General features: G+C 40.2%; 1 protein-coding gene and 1 pseudogene across 2 annotated transcripts in view; both read left to right on the top strand.

Annotated features, from left to right (window-relative positions):
- Positions 1-21,626, top strand: part of WDR70 (WD repeat domain 70) — a 411,295-nt gene that overhangs the window by 200,429 nt on the left and 189,240 nt on the right. For both annotated transcript variants that reach the window (XM_089687833.1, XM_089687834.1), the window contains exon 10: positions 14,789-14,963. In XM_089687833.1, coding sequence (XP_089543959.1) covers positions 14,789-14,963 — 175 coding nt within the window. The remainder of the gene's footprint in view (positions 1-14,788; positions 14,964-21,626) is intronic.
- LOC149454119 (U6 spliceosomal RNA) lies at positions 17,779-17,878 on the top strand (annotated as a pseudogene).

Below are 21,626 nucleotides of genomic sequence, written 5' to 3'. Positions count from 1 at the left end.
TGTATTGTATTGCATTGTACTGTAACTGTACTGTCTGCCCTCATGTTGTAAAGCGCTGTACAAACTGTTGGTGCTATATAAATCCTTAAGAATAATAATAATAAAAATAATAGATTTTTTCACCTGTTGTAAATGGAGAAATAAGAAACCAAAATGAGTAAATTAATTGTAAAACAAAATTAATTATTGAGAAAAAAAATTGGATATTTAATGAATACTCACCTGCTGTATGTTCCAGCCTGCTACTCTGGATTTTGAGTTTTCAAACTGTAAGTGTGCTATATTTAATAAAGTGTTGTCACTTTGATCCTACTAACCCCAGTGCCCTGCCTTTCAGTTACAATTTAGTATGCAGAATTCTTTTTGGAAGCTTTTTGCCTCGGTCAGCCCCTTGTGTCTGTTTTTCTATTGGTCAGTAAGACATCATATTGATCAACAAGTAGTAAAGCATGGGTGGGTTCAGACTGAAGCTCCAGCCTCCTGGTAGGAAAACCATATTCACATTACACAGCGCCTTGGCTATTGGGGTTATTGTAGGTACTGAAAGAGTATGTACAAGGGCTGTACTAGGGCTGTACTAAAAGTAAGGCAAAAATGAACATAACTTTTAAAATTAACTTAAATAGGTCATTCAAATGTCAAATGTTGCTGAAATAACTCTTCCTCTATACCAGTGTTTCTCAACCTTTTTCCAGTCAAGGCACCCCTTAAATTAATGCTCATTCTCATGGAACCCCATTCCAAAAATGAAAAACTAAACTCATAGGGGTTGATTTACTAAAGGCAAATAGACTGTGCACTTTGCAAAGTGCAGCTGCACTCTGCAAGAGCAGTTGCTTCAGAGCTTAATAAATGGGTAGAAGTTCTGCTGACTCCCATCATCCAATCATGTGCAAGCAAAATGCATTTTTTTTTACATTTGTCTTGCAGGTGATTGGGTATTCTTTGCAAAGTGGAGCTTTGCCTCATTTACTAAGCTCTGTAGCAATAGCAAAGTCCTTTTGCCTTTAGTAAATCAACCCCATAGTTTTACATAATGCAGCAGCCTCTACCATGTAGGACACCCAACATTAGAGGTAATTTTATACAAAGCAATATACTTTTCAACACTGGTACTAACTAATATTCTTTCTTCTTTCAGTTTCTCTCTTTCATTCAACTAACATTACCCCAGTGCTGATGGAATGGGGCAGGGGAGGGGCAAACAAGGACATCCTCAGGTGCTCAATGTCTTCCTTATCAGCCTATGATGGCATCAGATGTTAGGAAGCTTGTGGCTGGCCTGCATGGTGCCCAAGGTTGTAATGCTGCACAATATAATCCTGTAGCTTTGTGTAAGAAAAAAAGGAACACTTGATCCTCCTTCTGGCTTATTGAAACTTTTTGGCAATTTGAAGGCATTTTGACAAGGCACCCCTGAAGAACCCAGAAGGCACCCCAGGGTGCAACAGAACCCTGGTTGAAAAAGGCTGCTCTATACTAATGCTTTTCTTCATTCCAGGTAAATAATGAATTCCAAGCAGAAGTAATGTGCTGTCATTGAGTGTTTAACAAAGGAGAGATGCAGGCTGTCCGACATCCATAGAAGGCTACAGAATGTTTACAGAGATGACACCATTGACAAGAACATTGTCTTGTCCTCTGTGACTCTTGTAAACTGTGTCATCTCCATAAACATTTTGTAGTCTTCTGTGGAAGTCAGGCAGCCTGCACTCCTCCTTCATCAAGAACTCAAAAACTCAATGAAGTTGTTTCAGCTTGAAATACATTAGTGGCTAAGTGGTTAGCACTTCCGCATAGCAGCACTAGTGTTGTCGGTTTGAATCCCAACCATGGAACTATTTGCACATGTTCTCGTGTGTGTTTGCATGTTCTCTCTGTGCCTGTGTGAGTTTCCCCCCAGTACTCCAGTTTCCTTCTACACTCCAAAGACATACTGGTAGGTTAATTAACCCCTGTCTAAAATTAACCCTAGTATGTGTATGTATGAATGTGAGTTAGGGACCTTAGGTTGTAAGCTCATTTAGGGCAGGGACTGATGTAAATGTACAATATATATGTAAAGTGCTGCATAAACTGACGGAGCTTTAGAAGTACCTGTAATAAATAAATACATTTACCTGTGATGAAAGCAAAAAATTAGAGTTACTATAGAGGAAGAGTTAAAGTGGAGTTCCACTCACGCTGTCAAAAAAATAAAAGTCAGCAGCTACAAAAACTGTCCTTACACTTACCTGTCCTGCGGTGTGTGTTCCGCAGCCCGTTTCACCGGCCGTCCTGTATTCCAGGAGGCTGGCATCTTCAGTGTGGGCACACGGCTGTGACAGCTTGTGGCTTCACAGTCAGGTACCCACTGTGCATGCACGAGTAGTGCTGCACTTCATGAATGGTCCTGTAGTCTTCTGGGACCTGTCACGTGTCCTAAAAGACTACAGGGAGGGAGGGAGGAAGGCACCTTCCGCTTCCGATTGCCTAGGCGATTGGACTGGAAGTGGGAGAGGGTACCTGTCAAATTCGGGTACCCGCTCCCCCCGCCCCCCAAAGGTGCTATTCCTTAATGGGGAGTAGGGGAGCAGTCCTTAAAGTGGAACTTCCCCTTTTGGATGGAGCTCCGCTTTAAGCCAGCCGTACATAGATTAAAATTCGTCCATCTCAGCAGGGACCAGATGAATTTCGATCCATGTACGGACAGGGTGATTGTACAGAAGTCTTATCTATCGATCAATCTCTGTACAACTGCCCTGTTAAAGAATTTCTGCTCGATCAGCCCCGCCAGCTATAGCTGACAGTGCTGATCAGTGTATTCTCAAAGTGGGGAAATTTATTTTTTTTCTCTGGAACAGAATATATAAAAACAGCACATATTGCAATTTAAGTCTCATGAATGGGTGGGCTAATTAAACTTCTTCAGAGTAGGTTTAATAGAGGAGATTGGATCCAGCCAGATTTCCTGAGCACGGCTACACTGTAGGGTGCCATGTTATTTTACTCAGGCCCGACTACCTCATGTAGAGGATTTGGAGCAGATTGGATTTGCTGCTTGCTGGACTCTTCCCGGCTTCATTAGTTAGCTCTCCTTAGGGCCATGCTGCGAAAATATTTCATTCATTCTAGTGTGTTTTAAGTGACTGGGAATCTCTCTCCTGATAATAATAAAACATGTTCAATGTGTTGTGCAGATGTGCACTGTGTTTGTTAGTGGTGTACTATAGTTTTAGCTGCTTCTTCCTTCTTGTTCCAGTTTTTAGAAAAAAAAAAAAAAGTTACAATTCCAGCGAGATACTTCGTAGTCTGTACCTTAACTAAACATTGAAAAAGGTTGAAAGTCACTATGTTATTCTTAAAGCAGATCTCCAGGCAAAATCTTCTTCACATGTCCTTGTTGCTGATTTCCTACTTTCACTGAATATGTCATCCATTTTCTAGTTCACTCAGTAGTTGCTGTGAAATCACCTATTCATTTTCAAATCCAACCGTTAATTTTCTTTGGTTTCCTGTTTGTAAGACCAGTGGCTGCTGTGCCTCCTATTCCCTTCCTATTCTCCCAGCCACTAGTCTTAGCACATCACTTCTGTAGATCTTTCCACCACTTTAAGTGGTGGGCGGGTCGAGACTCTCAGTCTCATTCAACATGGACAGGTCTAGTGTACCCGCCCACATTCACTACAATTCCCTGCAGTTGATGGGAGCTGTTTCTCTTTATTGCAGAGAGACAGGAGAGGGTATAATGTAATCCCTGCTGTTACGCCTCCTTGGCAGAGCAGATGCTGTTATCTTTTGAATTACAGATACCCCTTAAAACTCATCTCTTCAGGGAAGCCTACCATGCCTCAATCTAAACATTTATCCCTTCCATAAGTTCATCCCCCACAGTTATAACCTTTTGTACCACTTGCCCCACCCTAGTAGATTGGAAACTCTTATGAGCAGGGCCTTCCTAATCCTCTTGTTTTTTATTGTGTTGTGACTGCACTGTCTCCCTTTTATATTGTAAAGCACTGCACAAACTGTTGGCACTATATAAATCCTGTATAATAATAATGAGGCCATGAAAATTCAATTAGACTTTTCTCCTCGTTAAGAGTTTTCAAAATTGTATTAACTATTTAATGTTTTGTGTGTGTGTGATGCCAATGGGTGATGTTTGCCTACCCTGGAGTTCTTCTGTAAGGCAAAGCAGGGGAACAATAATTTGTATGTGTGGGCAAAAAAAAATTGTGGTATACCTTAGCAATACATGAACAATTCACGATGTTTAGACCCTTTAAAACTGCTGCAAGCACAGAGAAATACTTGATAATCAGCCAATAATCCAGTGTGCTCCCAAAATAGATAATCAGCCAGTAATCCAGTGTGCTCCCAAAATAGTGGGCTAACGATGCTGCACTGGAATCCAGCTTCTCATTTGGTCCCTAGTACTGGGGTCTCCAAACTGTCTAAACAAAGGACAACGTTACTGTTCTTTTGACTTTAGGGGGGGGGGGGGGGGGCTGGACTGTTGGCAATGGGAGTAGAAAATGCTCCAAAATCAGAGGGAGTAAATAGTGTCTCAGGCTTGGTGGTCAGTGGGAGTAAAACAATTATATAGTTCAATAGGAGCATGAATAGTGCCCAATTATTGGTATTAGTAGGAGGAATAGTTCCTTTTTGTTGGTGTCAGTGGAAGGAATAATGCCGTATTGTTGGTGTCCCTGGAAGGAATAATACCCTGTTGCTGGAGTCAGTGGAGGAGAAATTGGTGATGGTGTCAGTGGAATAAATGGTGCCTCACCATTGGTGTCAGTGGAAGGAATAGTGACTCATATCAGTGGGAAGAATGGTGCCCCAAGGGCTTAATAAAAGCAGGCAAAGGGCAGCATCCGGCCCACGTGCTGCAGTTTGGAGATCAGTGCCCTAGTGCACTGGTTGCTGACAAATTTCATGTCTCCAAGCTGTCCTCTCAGCTGTGAGCATCTGACAAGCCCATAGTGCACAAAGTTTCCTGTATCCCACAATAGCAGTGATTTTACCTACATGCTTTTTAAAAGTGTGTTCTGTCAGAAATGTCTTACTGAGTGATCTGCCAATTGTCACCAGATGCTATTGCAGGCTGGCCATACCTTTTTTCTTTTTCTTTTTTATTTCTCCACTTAATTCAAATATTTCCTCCTTGCCACCTTTGCATCTTTTTGTACACTGTGCAAGTGCAAATATCAGTGAATTTCATTTGAGGAACACATCTTCTGCTGTCATGTACTCGTCAGACCACATTGTAGAAATTGGATTGACAAGGGTCCAGCAAAGGGTCCCATTTCATAGAAAGTTGCAAAACAGCCATTGACCTGCTGCTAACTCAGGTGATAGAAGAGAACCTGCACTTTATATTTGCTCTGTTAGTGTTGCCATCTCACATATATCCAAATAAAGGCACTATGTTTCATTCAATCATTGCACCTTTTTTCCTTTAAAATTCTGCTTTGTTTCCATGCTTTTCTGCCTCCTTAGCCTTCCTGTTGCCTATTTTGGTGATGGATAGTCTCACTGGCCAATTGGGAGACTACATAGGGGTCAAGGTCAAATGTCTATTGATAAAAATGATATTTTATTATGATTTTAGCTGCCTTTGTGTCTGGATTCACTTTTGGACTAACAACGTTTATTAAGGATAACTTGTACTTGTGTGTTTTTCATAATATGCTTGGCTTGAATTGCCCAGATTGTGACATGTGATGTAAAAGTACATTTCCAAGCTGAATTAAAAGCAGCCATCTTCTATTTATCTGGTCCTTTTCATCTTTTTTTTGTCTGGATCCTCCTGCTTTGAGGGGTATGCGGAGTTCCACTACTTGCAGAGTCCATGTTTTACTTAAGAGGGAATGAAACCTGTTCAAGTGTTATCGAAAACATGTAGTTTCCTTTTTTAATTAAACCACCTGCAGTAAGTTTGCATATCTGGTACCTGAGCGGAGGGACGATCGTTTTTGGCCATCCCGGACTGTGTCTGTAATCAAATGATGATAACAGTGGGAGGAGCTTAACAGGAATGGTTAAAAAAAAACAGTGGCAGTTAACTATATACACAGCACACACATGCCACAGTTTTGTAAAAAAACAAAAAAAAACATAAATATGCTTTCATTACTCTACGACAAACAAGAGTGTAACAGACGAATATAAAACTTCAGCATACTAATTTTTCAAAAACTAAATTATTTCATTACATGTGCTTAAAGCACAGTGGTCAGAAGTATGTCATATAAAGCCCAACATACAGAGTGCAGTGGTCAGGAGTATGAAATGTACAATATAGTGTCTATAGTGCATGGCTCAGGTGTGAATATTGCATATAATGTAGGGCTCAGGAATGCTTTATGCAGAGCATGCAGGGTTCAGGAGTGCATAATGCAGAGGGTGCATGACGCGGGATTGCATAATGCAGAGGGTACAAGGCCCAGGAGTACATACAGTCATGGCCGAAATTGTTGGCACCCTTGATATTTCTCCAGGAAATCATGTATTTCTCACGAAACGTATTGCATTAACACATGTTTTGCTATACACATGTTTATTCCCTTTGTGTGTATTGGGACAAAACAAAAAAAGGGAGGAAAGAAAGCAAATTCGACATAATGTCACACAAACCTCCAAAAATGGGCTGGACAAAAGTATTGGCACCCTTTCACAACTGCGGATAAATAAGAATGTTACAAGCATGTGATGCTCCTGTAAACTCACCTGGGGCAAGTAACAGGTGTGGGCAATATAGAAATCACACCTGAAAGCAGATAAAAAGGAGAGACGTTCACTTAACCTTTGCATTGTGTGTCTGTCTGTGCCACACTAAGCATGGACAACAGAAAGAGGAGACGAGAACTGTCTGAGGACCTGAGAACCAAAATTGTGGCAAAATATCAACAATCTCAAGGTTACAAGTCCATCTCCAGAGAACTAGATTTGCCTTTGTCCACAGTGCGCAACATTATCAAGAAGTTTGCAACCCATGGCACTGTAGCTAATCTCCCTGGTCGTGGACGGATGAGGAAAATTGATGAAAGATTGCAACGCAGAATAGTCCGGATGGTGGATAAGCAGCCCCAAACATGTTCCAAAGACATTCAAGCTGTCCTGCAGGCTCAGGGAGCATCAGTGTCAGCGCGAACTATCCGTCGACATTTAAATGAAATGAAACGCTATGGCAGGAGACCCAGGAGGACCCCACTGCTGACACAGAGACATAAAAAAGCAAGACTACAGTTTGCCAAAATGTACTTGAGTAAGCCAAAAGCCTTCTGGGAAAACGTCTTGTGGACAGATGAGACCAAGATAGAGCTTTTCGGTAAAGCACATCATTCTACTGTTTACCGAAAACGGAATGAGGCCTACAAAGAACAAAACACAGTACCTACGGTAAAATATGGTGGAGGTTCAATGATGTTTTGGGGTTGTTTTGCTGCCTCTGGCACTGGGTGCCTTGACTGTGTGCAAGGCATCATGAAATCTGAGGATTACCAAAGGATTTTGGGTCGCACTGTAGGGCCCAGTGTCAGAAAGCTGGGTTTGCGTCCAAGATCCTGGGTCTTCCAGCAGGACAATGACCCCAAACATACGTCAAAAAGCACTCAGAAATGGATGGCAAAGAAGCGCTGGAGAGTTCTGAAGTGGCCAGCAATGAGCCCAGATCTAAATCCCATTGAACACCTGTGGAGAGATCTTAAAATTGCTGTTGGGAAAAGGTGTCCTTCCAATAAGAGAGACCTGGAGCTGTTTGCAAAGGAAGAGTGGTCCAAAATTCCGGGTGAGAGGTGTCAGAAGCTTATTGATGGTTATAGGAAGCGACTGATTTCAGTTATGTTTTCCAAAGGGTGTGCAACCAAATATTAAGTTAAGGGTGCCAATACTTTTGTCCAGCCCATTTTTGGGGTTTTGTGTGACATTATGTCATATTTGCTTTTCTGCCTCTGTTTTATATTTGTTCCAATACATACAAAGGGAATAAACATGTGTATAGCAAAACATGTGTTAATGCAATACCTTTTTTGTGTGAAATACTTGATTTTCAGGAAAAATATCAAGGGTGCCAACAATTTCGGCCATGACTGTAACACAGAGGATAAGTAAATAAATATAATGGCGCCTATGGAGAGCGAAAAATGTGGGTCACTAACCAATATACCAGCTGCAAAATCCACCATAAATTAATAAAGTGTGAAAAAAATAACACAAAAATAATTTGCGCTAGTAAATAAATATTACAATATACCTGTGAACAAAGAAAATCTAAAAATATTATCCATGTGAGTAATAATTATAAATACATAATTAAAATGTTTTTTTTTATATAAATTGGCTCACTCCTGGCTCCAATTAGCTCTGGGAGAAGTCATTAAGCTAGGGCCTCACATACTTTTTCCTCCCTGCACTGTGAATGTTTACATGTTATGTGCAATTAAACCATGGCAACATCTAATGTTTGTGTAGTATTATGTTCAGCAGACTGTGTTCTTCTATTGTTGTGACTTAGATGACGTTCAGAGCACATTTTATTCCCAATTCATGCAAAACTCCACGTAATCCCAAGGGGTTCACATACTTTTTCCTGCAACTGTAGCTGAGGGCAGGATAGGCTTCCCTGAAGAGTTTTAGCAGAGTTTTATCAGTTGTTTTTATGACATTGTGGGAATATTAGCTCTACATATTTCTAATAATATAAAAAAGCACATCATGTCTACTGTATTTCTGTATTGCATTTACAACCTGGAGTCGGGTCAGAACCAGACGTGACAGGCTGCCACAGCAACGTGTGGGTTTTCTGCAGGCCTTTCGGATTCCATTTACTCTAACATTTCCTAGACTGTCCATTGAACAAGAAAATGTCCAAGTGGTTCATTAGGGTAATAGTTTTAATGGCACTGCAAAGAAAACACTATTAGTGATAATTACCATTCTGAGAGATTGATGACTCTGTGCACACAATTCTCCTCATGAACCCACCATGGAATCTGTTCCAGGAGCCATGATGAATGCTGTGAGGGAGGAATAACCACGATCACAGGGTGTGATACAATGCAGGTTCTGCGGCTACATGTTCACACACCAGCTATACTACCAGCGGACGTGAGAACGGACATGGTGGCGTGCCGCTGGAACAGGAGGGGACAAAGCTGGAAGACAAATGAACAGGAATGGCACTTCACTGACCTGCTTCATACTTCTGTCACTGTGTTCCTCTTTTTCTGCAGATGGAACTTTACTTCAAAAGTACTGATAAACCTCAAACACTAAAACGATTTATTACAAAGACCTATGGACAACTTTTCTGGATATTTTGTAGAAATGACCATAGCATCTTGAAGAGCACTTGTCGTGTTATTATTATTGTTATACAGAATTTAAATCGCGCCAACCAGGGGCGGACTGACCATTTGGAAACTCAGGCACTGCCCGAGGGCCCATGGTCACTAGAGGGCCCCATGAGATGCCCCCGGTACCTTTTTCATAGACTTTTTTTTTTGAGTTTGGGCAAGGACACAGGGGCCCCATGATCCCCTATTGCCCGGGGACCCCATGAGTTGTCAGTCCGCCCCTGGTGCCAACAGTTTGCTCAGCGCTTTACAATATAATGGGAGACAATACAGCAACAATACAGTTCAATACAAGAAGGAAAGGAGGGCCTGATCCTGGGAGCTTACAATCTAAGATATAGTATTAAAATGACTGCTAGTAAATACAGGAGCCCCTTTCAACTATCCTATAAGTGTTCTTGTGGCAAAAAATGGACCCTCATTATTTTAGATTTTTTTTACAGAAAGAAAAACGAGACTGTGAACAGAAGTAAAACGTCAATTATAGTGACAGCATACAAAAAAAAAACAATAAAATGCGCATAACAAAGGCAACAGGTTCATATAACACTATTTTTGACTTTATGCTTCAAAACATATCCAATTAAAAAAAAAATCATAAAGTTATGCCAAAATGTATTCTGCTACATGTCTTTGCTTAAAAAAAAAAAAGATCTCCATGTATAATACATAAGGGGGGATATGATCACCATGTATAATACATAAGGGGGGATATGATCTCCATGTATAATACATAAGGGGGGATATGATCACCATGTATAGTACATAAGGGGGGATATGATCACCATGTATAATACATAAGGGGGGATATGATCACCATGTATAATACATAAGGGGGGATATGATCCTTGTGTATAATACATAAGGGGGATATGATCCTCATGTATAATACATAAGGGGGGATATGATCCTCATGTATAATACATAAGGGGGGATATGATCCTCATGTATAATACATAAGGGGGGATATGATCTCCATGTATAATACATAAGGGGGGATATGATCACCGTGTATAATACATAAGGGGGGATATGATCTCCGTGTATAATACATAAGGGGGGATATGATCTCCGTGTATAATACATAAGGGGGGATATGATCACCATGTATAATACATAAGGGGGGATATGATCACCGTGTATAATACATAAGGGGGGATATGATCACCGTGTATAATACATAAGGGGGGATATGATCACCGTGTATAATACATAAGGGGGGATATGATCTCCGTGTATAATACATAAGGGGGGATATGATCTCCGTGTATAATACATAAGGGGGGGATATGATCTCCATGTATAATACATAAGGGGGGATATGATCTCCATGTATAATACATAAGGGGGGATATGATCTCCACGTATAATACATAAGGGGGGGATATGATCACCACGTATAATACATAAGGGGGGTATGATCACCACGTATAATACATAAGGGGGATATGATCTCCATGTATAATACATAAGGGGGGATATGATCTCCATGTATAATACATAAGGGGGGATATGATCTTCATGTATAATACATAAGGGGGGATATGATCAACATGTATAAATACATCAGTGGTTCATATAGTGAACTCGGTGTAGAGCTATTCCCCCTGAGGTCATCACAGAGGACAAGGGGGCACTCTTTACATCGGGAGAGAAGAAATGTAATCTCCAAATACGGAAAGGTTTCTTCACAGTGTGAGCTGTGAAAATGTGGAATAGACTCCCTCAAGAGTTGGTTCTGGCCAGCTCAGTGGATTGCTTTATAAAAGGCCTGGATTCTTTCTTGGATACACAGAATATAACTGGATACTAACATTTATAGGTAAAGTTGATCCAGGGAATATCCGATTGCCTCTCGGGGGATCAAGAAGGAATTTTTTCCCCTGCAGAAGCAAATTGGATCATGCTATGCTGGTTTTTTGCCTTCCTCTGGATCAACTGTGGGTATAGGATTTTAACTTTTTTTTTTTTTTAATGGTTGAACTGCATGGACTTTTGTTTTTTTTTTTCAGCCAGACTAACTATGTGACTATGTAAATATGCTGCAGTGCTTTAAACATTATCTTACAGTCCTGTGTATAGAATTTCACCAAAAATCATAACCAATAGAGCATTCTGAAAATAATAATGTCCATAAAAGTCTCTCAATACACTTAAATGGTGCTCCTCTCTTATTCACCACTGCTGAGGGCTCCTAAAGACATTTCCAATGACAATCCACCACTTCCGAATGTACTCTCACCTTACATATTATATACGGTCATAGATAGCCTGTGTCCCTCTCTGTGGTCCTCACTGGTGGGTTCCCTCTTTCTTATCTCCAGCTCTATTCCAATTACTCCTTCCACCATAGGCTGTAATATCCCTTTAAGGCATCCTCCAGCTCTCCTCCACTCAGCCACACATGAAAGAAATTGCTAAAATCGTGTTTTTTCCTTCACGTAATTTGTTCACTCCTTTCTCATATGTCAAAATACACTTACATTAAAATTGTGCGACGGTGCACCAGTCTTTTTTTACCGCTCCTTTGTGTTCTTCCTAGCGTCTTTACATCACTCAACAAGCCCCACCCGCAGCCTGCGGGGCATGTTGGATGACACTAAGATTCTGTGAATAATACACTTCCTTTCCCTGTTACCACTCAGGCTCGCCTTCAGAAATGTCTGCTATTGTTCACCTCCATTACATAGGGGCTTTTGGGATTAGTAGTGTACAAGACAAGGTTGTTTTTGCTTTTTTTTTTTTAAGCTCACAGGAAGAGACAAGGACACTGCATTTCTGGCTAGATCAAATGGTATTTTCTACACATCTGTGAAGGTTCTCATTTATCTAGATCAGGGGTCTCCAAACTTTCTGAACAAAGGGCCAGTTTACTGTCCTTCAGACTTTAAGGGGGCCAGTCTGTGGCCATTGGGAGTTGAAAGTGTCCTGGTGTCAGTGGGAGTAAACAATGCTTCTTTGGTATTAGGGGGAGAAATCGTGCCCCATTGCTGGTGTTAGTGGGGGGAATAGTAGCCTATCGCTGGTGTCAGTTTGAGTGCCTCATCATTGGTGTCAGTGAGAAGAATAGTGTCCTGTTGCTGGTGTCAGTGGGAGAAATAGGACCCCATTTTTGGTGTCAATGGGCACCATTGCTGATGTCAGTAGCGGGAATTATGCCCCATTTTGTTTCCCCCTTGAATCAGTGGGAGGAAAAGTGCCTCAAGAGCCGGATAAAAGCAAGTAAAGGGCCACATCTGGCCCCCGGGCCGCAGTTTGGAGACCACTGATCTAGATCATGGTATATCTATGCTTAGCCAGACACATTCATCTGGGCTTGTGCTGTAATGTTGGAGATGTTTCTTGATATATCGAAGTCACTTCTTAAGTTCTGAGTACTGGGGGCCTCTTCCAGTACTTCTATGCACATAGGTAGCACAGTAACCAAAGGATGGTGTGGTTTCACAACTTACACACCTCCATTCCTATTCTTGGACAGTCCACATCTGTTTTGACACATTCCATGGTGATTGGATTTAGGCTAGGTTCACAGTTGAGCAGCTGGTTGCAGGTGCGGGAATCGCAGCTGTTCCTGCACCCGCAACCACACACAGCCAATCACGGTGCTCTGTGGAGATGCGTGGGGCTGCCATTCATTCTTAATGGCACTTCTATGCATCTCAAACCATTATGCGTTTGCGGGTGTGGGAACAGCAGGGAAATCGCATGATGCACCATGTAATTTCCCTGAGGCCTCATTTTGAAAAAGGGTTTTTTTTTTGCAGGAAATGCAGGCATTCAATAATTTTTACATTGTTCTGCTCTTCATAGTCAAAATACATGTAGTGCTTTGCCCTATGTAGCTAGGTGCTTCATTAGTCTAGTTATAAAGTCTGACCTGACTCCCCCTGCACAGCAAATCTGACAACAGCTAGGGAGGAGAGGGATCCATCGTAAATGCAGCTTGTTTTCATTTAGAGAAATTTCCCGGCAAGAGTCCAAGAATGCATTGAGACTTATTCACTACCCTCTCCCTTTGGGTTCCTCTGGTCTCAGGAAAGTGCTCTGAGCCAAGACAAGCTGCAGTTGCAATGGATCCATCTCTTTCCAAGCTGTTGTCATATTTGCAGCGCTGGGAGGAGGGAGAGCAGGTGGGACAACATTAACTAGGCTTAGGAAACCACTAGCTACATGTACACTGTGCCATGACTTACAATGTAAAAACATTTGTAATGACAGTTCTTCTTTAACCCCTAACGCCGACGTAACACAAATATGCGGCCTCACAGAACTGGGCTTTTTTTCCGTGGGGCGGCATATTTGCGTAACTGTCTTTCTGCTGGGAGTACACCGCACAGCGAGCTCCCAGCACAAAGACCGGGGTGTCACTTAGAGCCTCGGGTCCCATTCTAACGATTGACTATCACAGTGATCAGTCACTGTACAGCCCGGCCCCCGTGCTTTTTTTTTTCTTTCTCTGTATGAATGGAGAATAAAGATACATTATATTTCTCTAACTCCTGGTACAGAGGGAAAAAAAAGTTTGTTTAAAAATAATAATAATAATAAAAAATAAATATTAAAAAATAAAATAAAGAAAAAATACCTAGATTAGGGTTTGATCTAGTTCAGTGCCGGGGTAAGTGTTTGGGTCAAGGTCAGGGTCAACGGTCAGAATTTTTTTTTCTTTTTTTTTAAATTGGTATTAGTGTCAGTGTGTTTTAGGTAAACAAAAAACTAAATTTTCACTATTGTTTCTGGGCTGTACTACAGGTACAAATAACATACACATATATGGTGTCACTGTGATCATCAAGAGCTGGAAAATGTATTTTGGGTTGTTCTTTGGTGGTAGGTTATGGTAGTAACAAGAAACACACTGCTAAATTTTAAAAAGTGTTTTTTTTTTTTTTACTATTTTGTCCCAGTTTTCCTTTGATAATAAAAAAATCAGGAGATATCCAATACCATTTACCACAAAATGAAAGCCCAATTTTCCCTGAAAAAAAAAACGCGGTATAATTCACCTGGATATACAAAGTAGTTGTGGTGATATGTACGGTTTTACTAACACATGTCAACATTGCAAAATTGTGCTTAGGCATTAAGATGTGTTTTACCCGTAGCCGTGAAGGGGTTAAGGTGGCTGGGCTACTTGTATGGATAAAAATGTTGGGGTATGTTCCTGAATTATTAGAACTGAACAAGTGTATTTCACTAGCTATGAAACGTATTCAACATTACAGAACTAGTGCTGTTGGGTGTGACTAACTACTACTAGCTATTTTATGTACTTGTTGAAGTTGTCCTTTCTTGAAAAAAGTAAACTAGTGCAGTCACCACATCTAAGGATTCTCAAGCTGCAATATATGAAAATGTTGATTTGGGGTTTAGTTGTCCTTTATAGTAGTAATACAAAATGAGCATGTTAGGCTCCTCTTATGTTTGTTCTTTTTCTTTCCAAATAGCACTGTGCGGACGTGGGACATGTCCAATGATAAGAAACATAAAAGTATCTTTAAACCAAGATCTGCACAGGGAAAACGCGTGATCCCAACATGCGTTACCTACAATAGAGATGGCAAGCTGATAGCTGCGGGATGCCAGGACGGCACCATACAGATCTGGGACAGAAATATGAGCGTATGTAGCAAAATATTATATTCCTTTTCCTTTAGATATATGTTTCCTTTGTTATATTTTTAGTGGCTTTGGAAAAATTTTTAAAGTTGATACATTGCACATGATCAAAAATTCTTAAAGCTGGCCATACATGGGTCAAATTCCAAAAGAATTTTCTTTCTAAAATCTTTTCTAAGAATTTTCGTTCGATTTTCGCTCTGTTAGTGGGTCATCAAAACGTCCGATTTTCAGGTGACCATCAAATTTGAGTAATCGGGCATGTTAGAAATTTTTTAAAAAACTAACTAATCTCAAATCTCTGATGGGAGAATCGTGCGAGAAATATAAACAAAAAAGAAACGAGTGTGAACTGTGACCTGGAAAGAAAAGAAAATTCTTTTCTGTAACAACACGTGGTGAAATTGAAGGCTTGGTTGGTCGAATTTTGAAATCAATGGTGGCACCATTGGATTACAAAGCTCACAAAATTTCAGATTTTCTAAAGAAAATTTGTTCGGAATTTGACCCATGTATGGGCTGCATTAGACATTATTGGGGGCTGGGTTGCATTTTGTAGATACCATGTACAGTATTTTCATTACACCTGTATAATGCACCCTTTTGTCCTTTGTGAAACATGGCAAAAGTTATGACATTGGACTGCCTATGACCTATCTGAGCCATTCAGAAGCATGCTGGGAACAGTATACACACAAGCAATTTATTTCTAAAGCACATGGGGATTGATTTAGGGCCAATTCACACTACATGCGTTTCAGTTGCTTTTTTTCAAAACTCACAGAAAGTAGGTTATATGGTTGCCAATGTCATAGTTCACATCAGTGCTTGCAGTTCCAGTGCGTTTGAGTTGCAGAAAAAAAAGAACATGCTGCATTTTTCTGCACAGAACTGTACTGGAATGCACTAAAACACATCAAAAACACACCGGAAAGCCCCAAAAACGCACATGTCCCTATTTAAATTGAAGAAAAAGAGATGGGAAAAAATTAATTGAAATGCATCAAAAATGCACTGAAACGCTCCAAAAATCCGCACCAGATTTTGCACTCTCCACTTTTAGTAAATCAACCCCAATGTATAAATTGTCCAAAGGTCAAAAACAACTTTCACTTTTAAGTCCTCATGCACACTGGACATTTACACAGCGGCTGTTTTTGGCGTTTGACGTTTTTGTTCTATAACCAGTAAACCCCCCAGCATGTTATCCTATATGTCCATGCACACATAGACTGAAATCAATGGTTTTTGAACTAGAGGGTTTCTAGAGGAGTTTTTTTAACTGTAAAAATGCTCTAATGCTGAAAAACACGGTAAATCGTAAAATGCCGCAAACCTGCATTTTTGGAATTTTTTTTTACCAACAAAAATTGTTTTGGTAAAAAAAAACGGTAGCAAACGCGGCTAGACGCTAATGCAAAGACGCTAAAAAAAAAAGCTGAAAAACTCAGGTTTTTAATGGGACTTTACACAGCTAACATTACCAGCGTTATCAAAATACCCCGTGTGCAAGAAGCCTAAGTCCTCATGCACACGGGATGTTTTTACAGCGGCGGTTTTTCGCTTTTAACGTTTTTTTCTACAGCCAGTAAACCCCCAGCATGTTATCCTATGTGTCCATGCACACAGACTGGAATCAACATTTTTTGGCTGGAAAAACCCCCCCAGAACTAGTGGGTTTCTAGAGGAGTTTTTAGCTGTAAAAACACTCTAACACAGTAAAACGTGGCAAACCGGCGTTTTTGGACTTTTGTGAGCAAACGTTTTTTTTTTTTGGTCAAAAGAAATGCTAAAAACATGCAAATGCGAAAAAAACGTGGCTAAACGCTAATGCAAAAAACTCTGACAAACTTAGGTTTTTAATGTGACTTTACACAGCTAACATTACCAGTGTTATTCAAACGCCCTGTGTGCATGGAGCCAAATTGAAATAAAAGTGCTCTAACTTAGGGGCAGCACAGTGGCTAAATGGTTAGCACTTCCGCCTGGCAGTACTCGGGTCGTTGGTTCAAATCACAGCCACGGCACCTCCTGCCTGGAGTTTGCATGTTCTCCCTGTGCTTGTTTGGGTTTCCTCCGGGTACTCCGTTTTCCTCCCACACTCCAAAGACATGCTGCTAAGTTAATTGGATCCTGTCTAAATTGTCCCTAGCATGTGTATGTATGAATATGCATTAGGGACCTTAGATTGTACACCCCTTGAGGGTTAGGGACTGATGTGAATGTACAATATATATGGAAATGGCTGCGTACATTAACGGCGCTATACAAGTGCCTTAAATAAATAAATAACTTAAGCCAATTTGACGTCACAGAAGCTAGTTCTCCCATAAAAAGACCATCCCTAACCCTTAATTCAAAATTCCTAAAATAGTTGCAGGGGACCATATATTAGGGTATCATCTCAGTCTTTGGGTACAATGTTGCTGTTCCCTTAATGCTCTGGATGGCAGACTTATGCATTTCACTATATCAACCATGCTTTCTATTACATCCCCAGACGACACCAACAATAAGTAACATCAAGTTTTCATAAAATTTCACAAAACATTTTGTGATATAATGTCTTCAAGTGGCGCATCAAACTAAGATGATGTTACTAAGCCTCCAGGGCCAGTGAATGAGACATGTCTGAAACGTGCCTACATCACAGCAACTCTCCCACTGCCCAAGTTAGTGCTACGGGTCCTAGAAAAAATATTCAAAATGTTTTGGTGCTACCCCCACCCCCTCCTAAATAAAAAGAAAAAGTGCTCAAAGCAATTCCCTAAAATAACCCAACATGTTTAAAAAGCAATGCTTCACCAATTTGAGTGTTGTGCATCAGCAGCATGTATACTAAAATTGGAATGATACTGAGAAGATTAGCATGCCCGCTGCGCAAGGACGTGCAGATTTGTGAAGCGTTTCATCATTTTTTAAACATTTTATTTTAATTAAATTAAAAGTTTTATTCATTACAGGTACTTATATAGAGCCGTCGATTTACACAGCACTTTACATTTATATATTGAACATTCACATCAGTCCCTAAGCCTCCAGGGGCGTACAATCTAAAGTCCCTAACTCACATTCCTACATACACATACTAGGGCCAATTTAGACAGGAGCCAATTCACCTACCAGCATGTCTTTTGGAGTGTGGGAGGAAAACTGAGTACCTGGAGGAAACCCACATAGGGAGAACATGCAAACTCCAGGCAGGAGGTGCCGTGGTTGGGATTTGAACCAACGACCCTAGTACTGCCAGGCGGAAGTGCTAACCATTTAGCCCCTGGACGAGTTATACAAAGGGGTTGATTTACCAAAGGTAAATATACTGTGCATTGCAAGTGCATTTGGAGATGCAGTTGCTCTAGATCTGAGAGAAACGTGCAAGGAAAAAAAAGGGAAAAAAAAAAAAACAGCATTTTTGCTTGCACGTGATTGGATGAAAGAAATTAGCAGAGCTTCGCCTTATTTCAGAGCTTCGCCTTATTTCAGAGCTTCCCCTCGGATAACAAGCATCCGCACTTGCAGTGCACAGTATATTTACCTTTAGTAAATCAACCCCATTGTGTCTGAAAGGTCTGTGCTCCCCTGATGAATAATAAGCCACTTTGCTTTTGCAAATCACAGAGAAGTATCTCTGATATCTCACCCTGATTTTTGTGTATTTTAGTTGCTACCCTGTGGCCACTCATATACATTTGTATGAGAAGCGGCTTCTTTTTTTTGTAGTATTAACCAGTTGCCGCCTGGCCTATAGCAAGATGGCGGCCGGGCGAACAGCTCGTCCCTCCGGGTGGACGCCATATGGCGTCCTCTCCGGAACTCGCAGTTTGCATGCCCTCAAGGCTACGCTGCAGCGTGAGCTGTCACCGGCTGTGTACCTCGGACACGGCCGATGACAGATCTGTGTACCGCCCCCTTGCCAGTACCATGTGACCTGCTGTGACCAATCACAGCAGGTCACATGACAGTTGTATACAATGGATGGCTTCCTATCATGCCATCCATTGTATACTAGTGTGTCTAGCTGTGAATGGTCACAGCGATCACATGCACAAGCTGGGCCAATCACAGCCCAGCTGTGTCATGTGATTAGCCGTGGCCAAATCACAGCCAATCACAAAAAAAAGCCCTGAAAGAATCGATTTCATTCAGGTAAATGCTTGCTTATAGCAAAGTAATTCTTTGCTATAAGCAAATTGTGTAAAAAAAAAATACTGATCACTTCCCCACAGTAGTACAGTGTTACTATGGTAACATTATACTACTTTGGTCATGGTGCAATATGAAAAAAAAAAATCTTTAAAAAAAGAGAAAAACAAATTGAAAAAAATATATCATTTTTTTTTTTCGTACTGTCACCAGTCAGTGTCCCTGATCACCGCCATGCCAGTTATATGATGACGCTGTACTGCACTGGTGAGAGTATGAAAAAAAAAAAATTAGTGAAAATCATTTTTTTATTTCTTCATTTTCCGAAAAATGACAAAAAAATTACAACTTCAAAATACTCGCCATGCCTCTTATGAAATACGTTGGACTGTCTACTTTGCAAAAAGGGGTCATTTGGGGGATATCTGTACTGTTCTGACATTCTTGGACCTCAAGAAATTAGATTGACTGTCAGTACTTCAGGATTGATCAATATTCAGATCTATACCATAGTTTGTGACCTCTATAACTTTCCTACAGACTAAATAATAAATACTAATTTGGGTTATTTTCACCAAAGACATGTAGCTGAATACATCTCGGCCTAAATTTATGAAGAACAATTATTTATTTGCAAACTTTTATAACAGAAACAAAGAAAAATTTGTTTTTTTTTTTTAATTTTACGTCTTTTTTTGTTTAGCAAAAAATAAAAACCCCAGCGGTGATTAAATACCACCAAAAGAAAGCTCTAGTTGTGTGAAGAGAATGATAACATTTTAGTTTGGGTACAGTGCTGTTACACCTCTCATATAATTATATATTTTCTGAAAGCAGAGGCCCTATAGAATAAAATGGTGGCATTTACATTTTTTCAAGTTTACGATATTTGTGTAGCTGTTTATCAAATGCATATTTTCAGGAGAAAGTACAGTAAAATTATTTTTAACCACTTCCAGTCCGGACACTTTTACCCCTTTCCTGTCCAGGCCAATTTTCAGCTTTCAGTGTTATCACACTTTGAATGACAATTGTGCGGTCATACAACACTGTACCCATATGAATTTTTTAGCATTTTTTGAGACAGATAAAGCTTTATTTTGGTGATATTTATTCACCGCTGGCATGTTTATTTTTTTTGCTATGTAAATGAAAAAGTCCAAAAATTTTGAAAAAAAGTGCTTTTCTTATAAAATTTTGCAAATATATAGTATTTCTTGGCCAAAATTTATTCCGTTATCTTTTTAGTAAAAAACAAAAAACTCCAAATTAGTTTATAACCAAAAATTATAATTTTTAAACTTTTTTTTTGCTTTTTTTATATTATTATTTATGTTTTTTTGTTTTACATACTGTCACCCTAGCACTACAGTGTCACCATGGTGACACTGTACTACTTGTGGGGGGTGATGAAGATTTTTTTTTTTTTACACTGATTGCTTTTACACCCATAAAGGCTGTAAAAGCAATAATCTCTCCTTCTCTCTGGCTGCATTCTTGCAGCCATTGAGAACTACTGTGTGAGCTGTGATTGGTCACAGCTTGCCACATGGTACAAGGCTGTTGTGAATAGCCTTGTACCATGTGACCTCTGTGATCATTCACAGATTTCACCCGTAGTAAGCAATGATGTCAGAAGTGACATCTTGCTTACTACTTTGCATGTGATCACTGATTGGCCAATCAGTGATCACATGATCGGGACCTCGCACAGAGGTCCCGTCCGACGATTGGTGTTTCACTGTGTCCGGAGGACACAGCGGGCACCAGATCATGGTGCTGCGCGCTCCCAGGGAGTGTGCACAAGCAGGGTGCAGGGAGGCCATTTATAAACTGCCACTCGACCCTGCACTACCATCGTCTGGCCGTTTATATACATGGGCCGGACGGGAAGTGGTTAATGCAAAAAACACAATATACCAAAATTTTTTTAATATGCAGCTTTCATTAAAGGAAAACCTGGAGATTCTGCCATGACTATCGTTATTCAGCACTTTTTGTGGTTGGGGAAAAACCACAGTGTCCACTAGTTGTGTTTCTGCATTGTCACTGAAACTCCCAATAAAAACTACAAGTGACTGTGCCAATTCATTCTGTGCAGGCTTGGTCTACTGTCGTCAACATTAGGCCATGACTGTTATTTCTTTTTTTATTATTATTATTATTAATAATATATCTTTATTCGTTTTATAATATAAAATCCACTTAATATAAAACATCATAAAACACAAATTCCAGTTAAATGTATCTATTCCCTATCTCCCTTTTACCCCCCACCAATTACCCCTTTATCCTCTTATTCTTTTCATTTACTTCTTCTAATATTCTTCTAACTTCTCCCTGCTTTTATCCTTTTCCTTCTCTCTTATCCTACTACATACTCTTATTTCTTTTCCTTTATTCTTTACACTCCAACCACTTCTAAATATGACTGCTATTTCTGAGATTTGATGTTTTACCAAATTAAATGTCGTCCAGCAAGGGTTCAGATTTAGCCTTTGGAATCCAACCAAAACTAAATAC

Source organism: Staurois parvus, unplaced genomic scaffold, assembly GCF_062004578.1.
Source record: "Staurois parvus isolate SC_StPar_1 unplaced genomic scaffold, SC_StPar_1.0 ptg000438l, whole genome shotgun sequence".
In the NCBI taxonomy this organism is placed as follows: domain Eukaryota; kingdom Metazoa; phylum Chordata; class Amphibia; order Anura; family Ranidae; genus Staurois; species Staurois parvus.
Note: the sequence above shows the minus strand (reverse complement) of the source record. Positions and strands in the feature narration are given on the sequence as shown.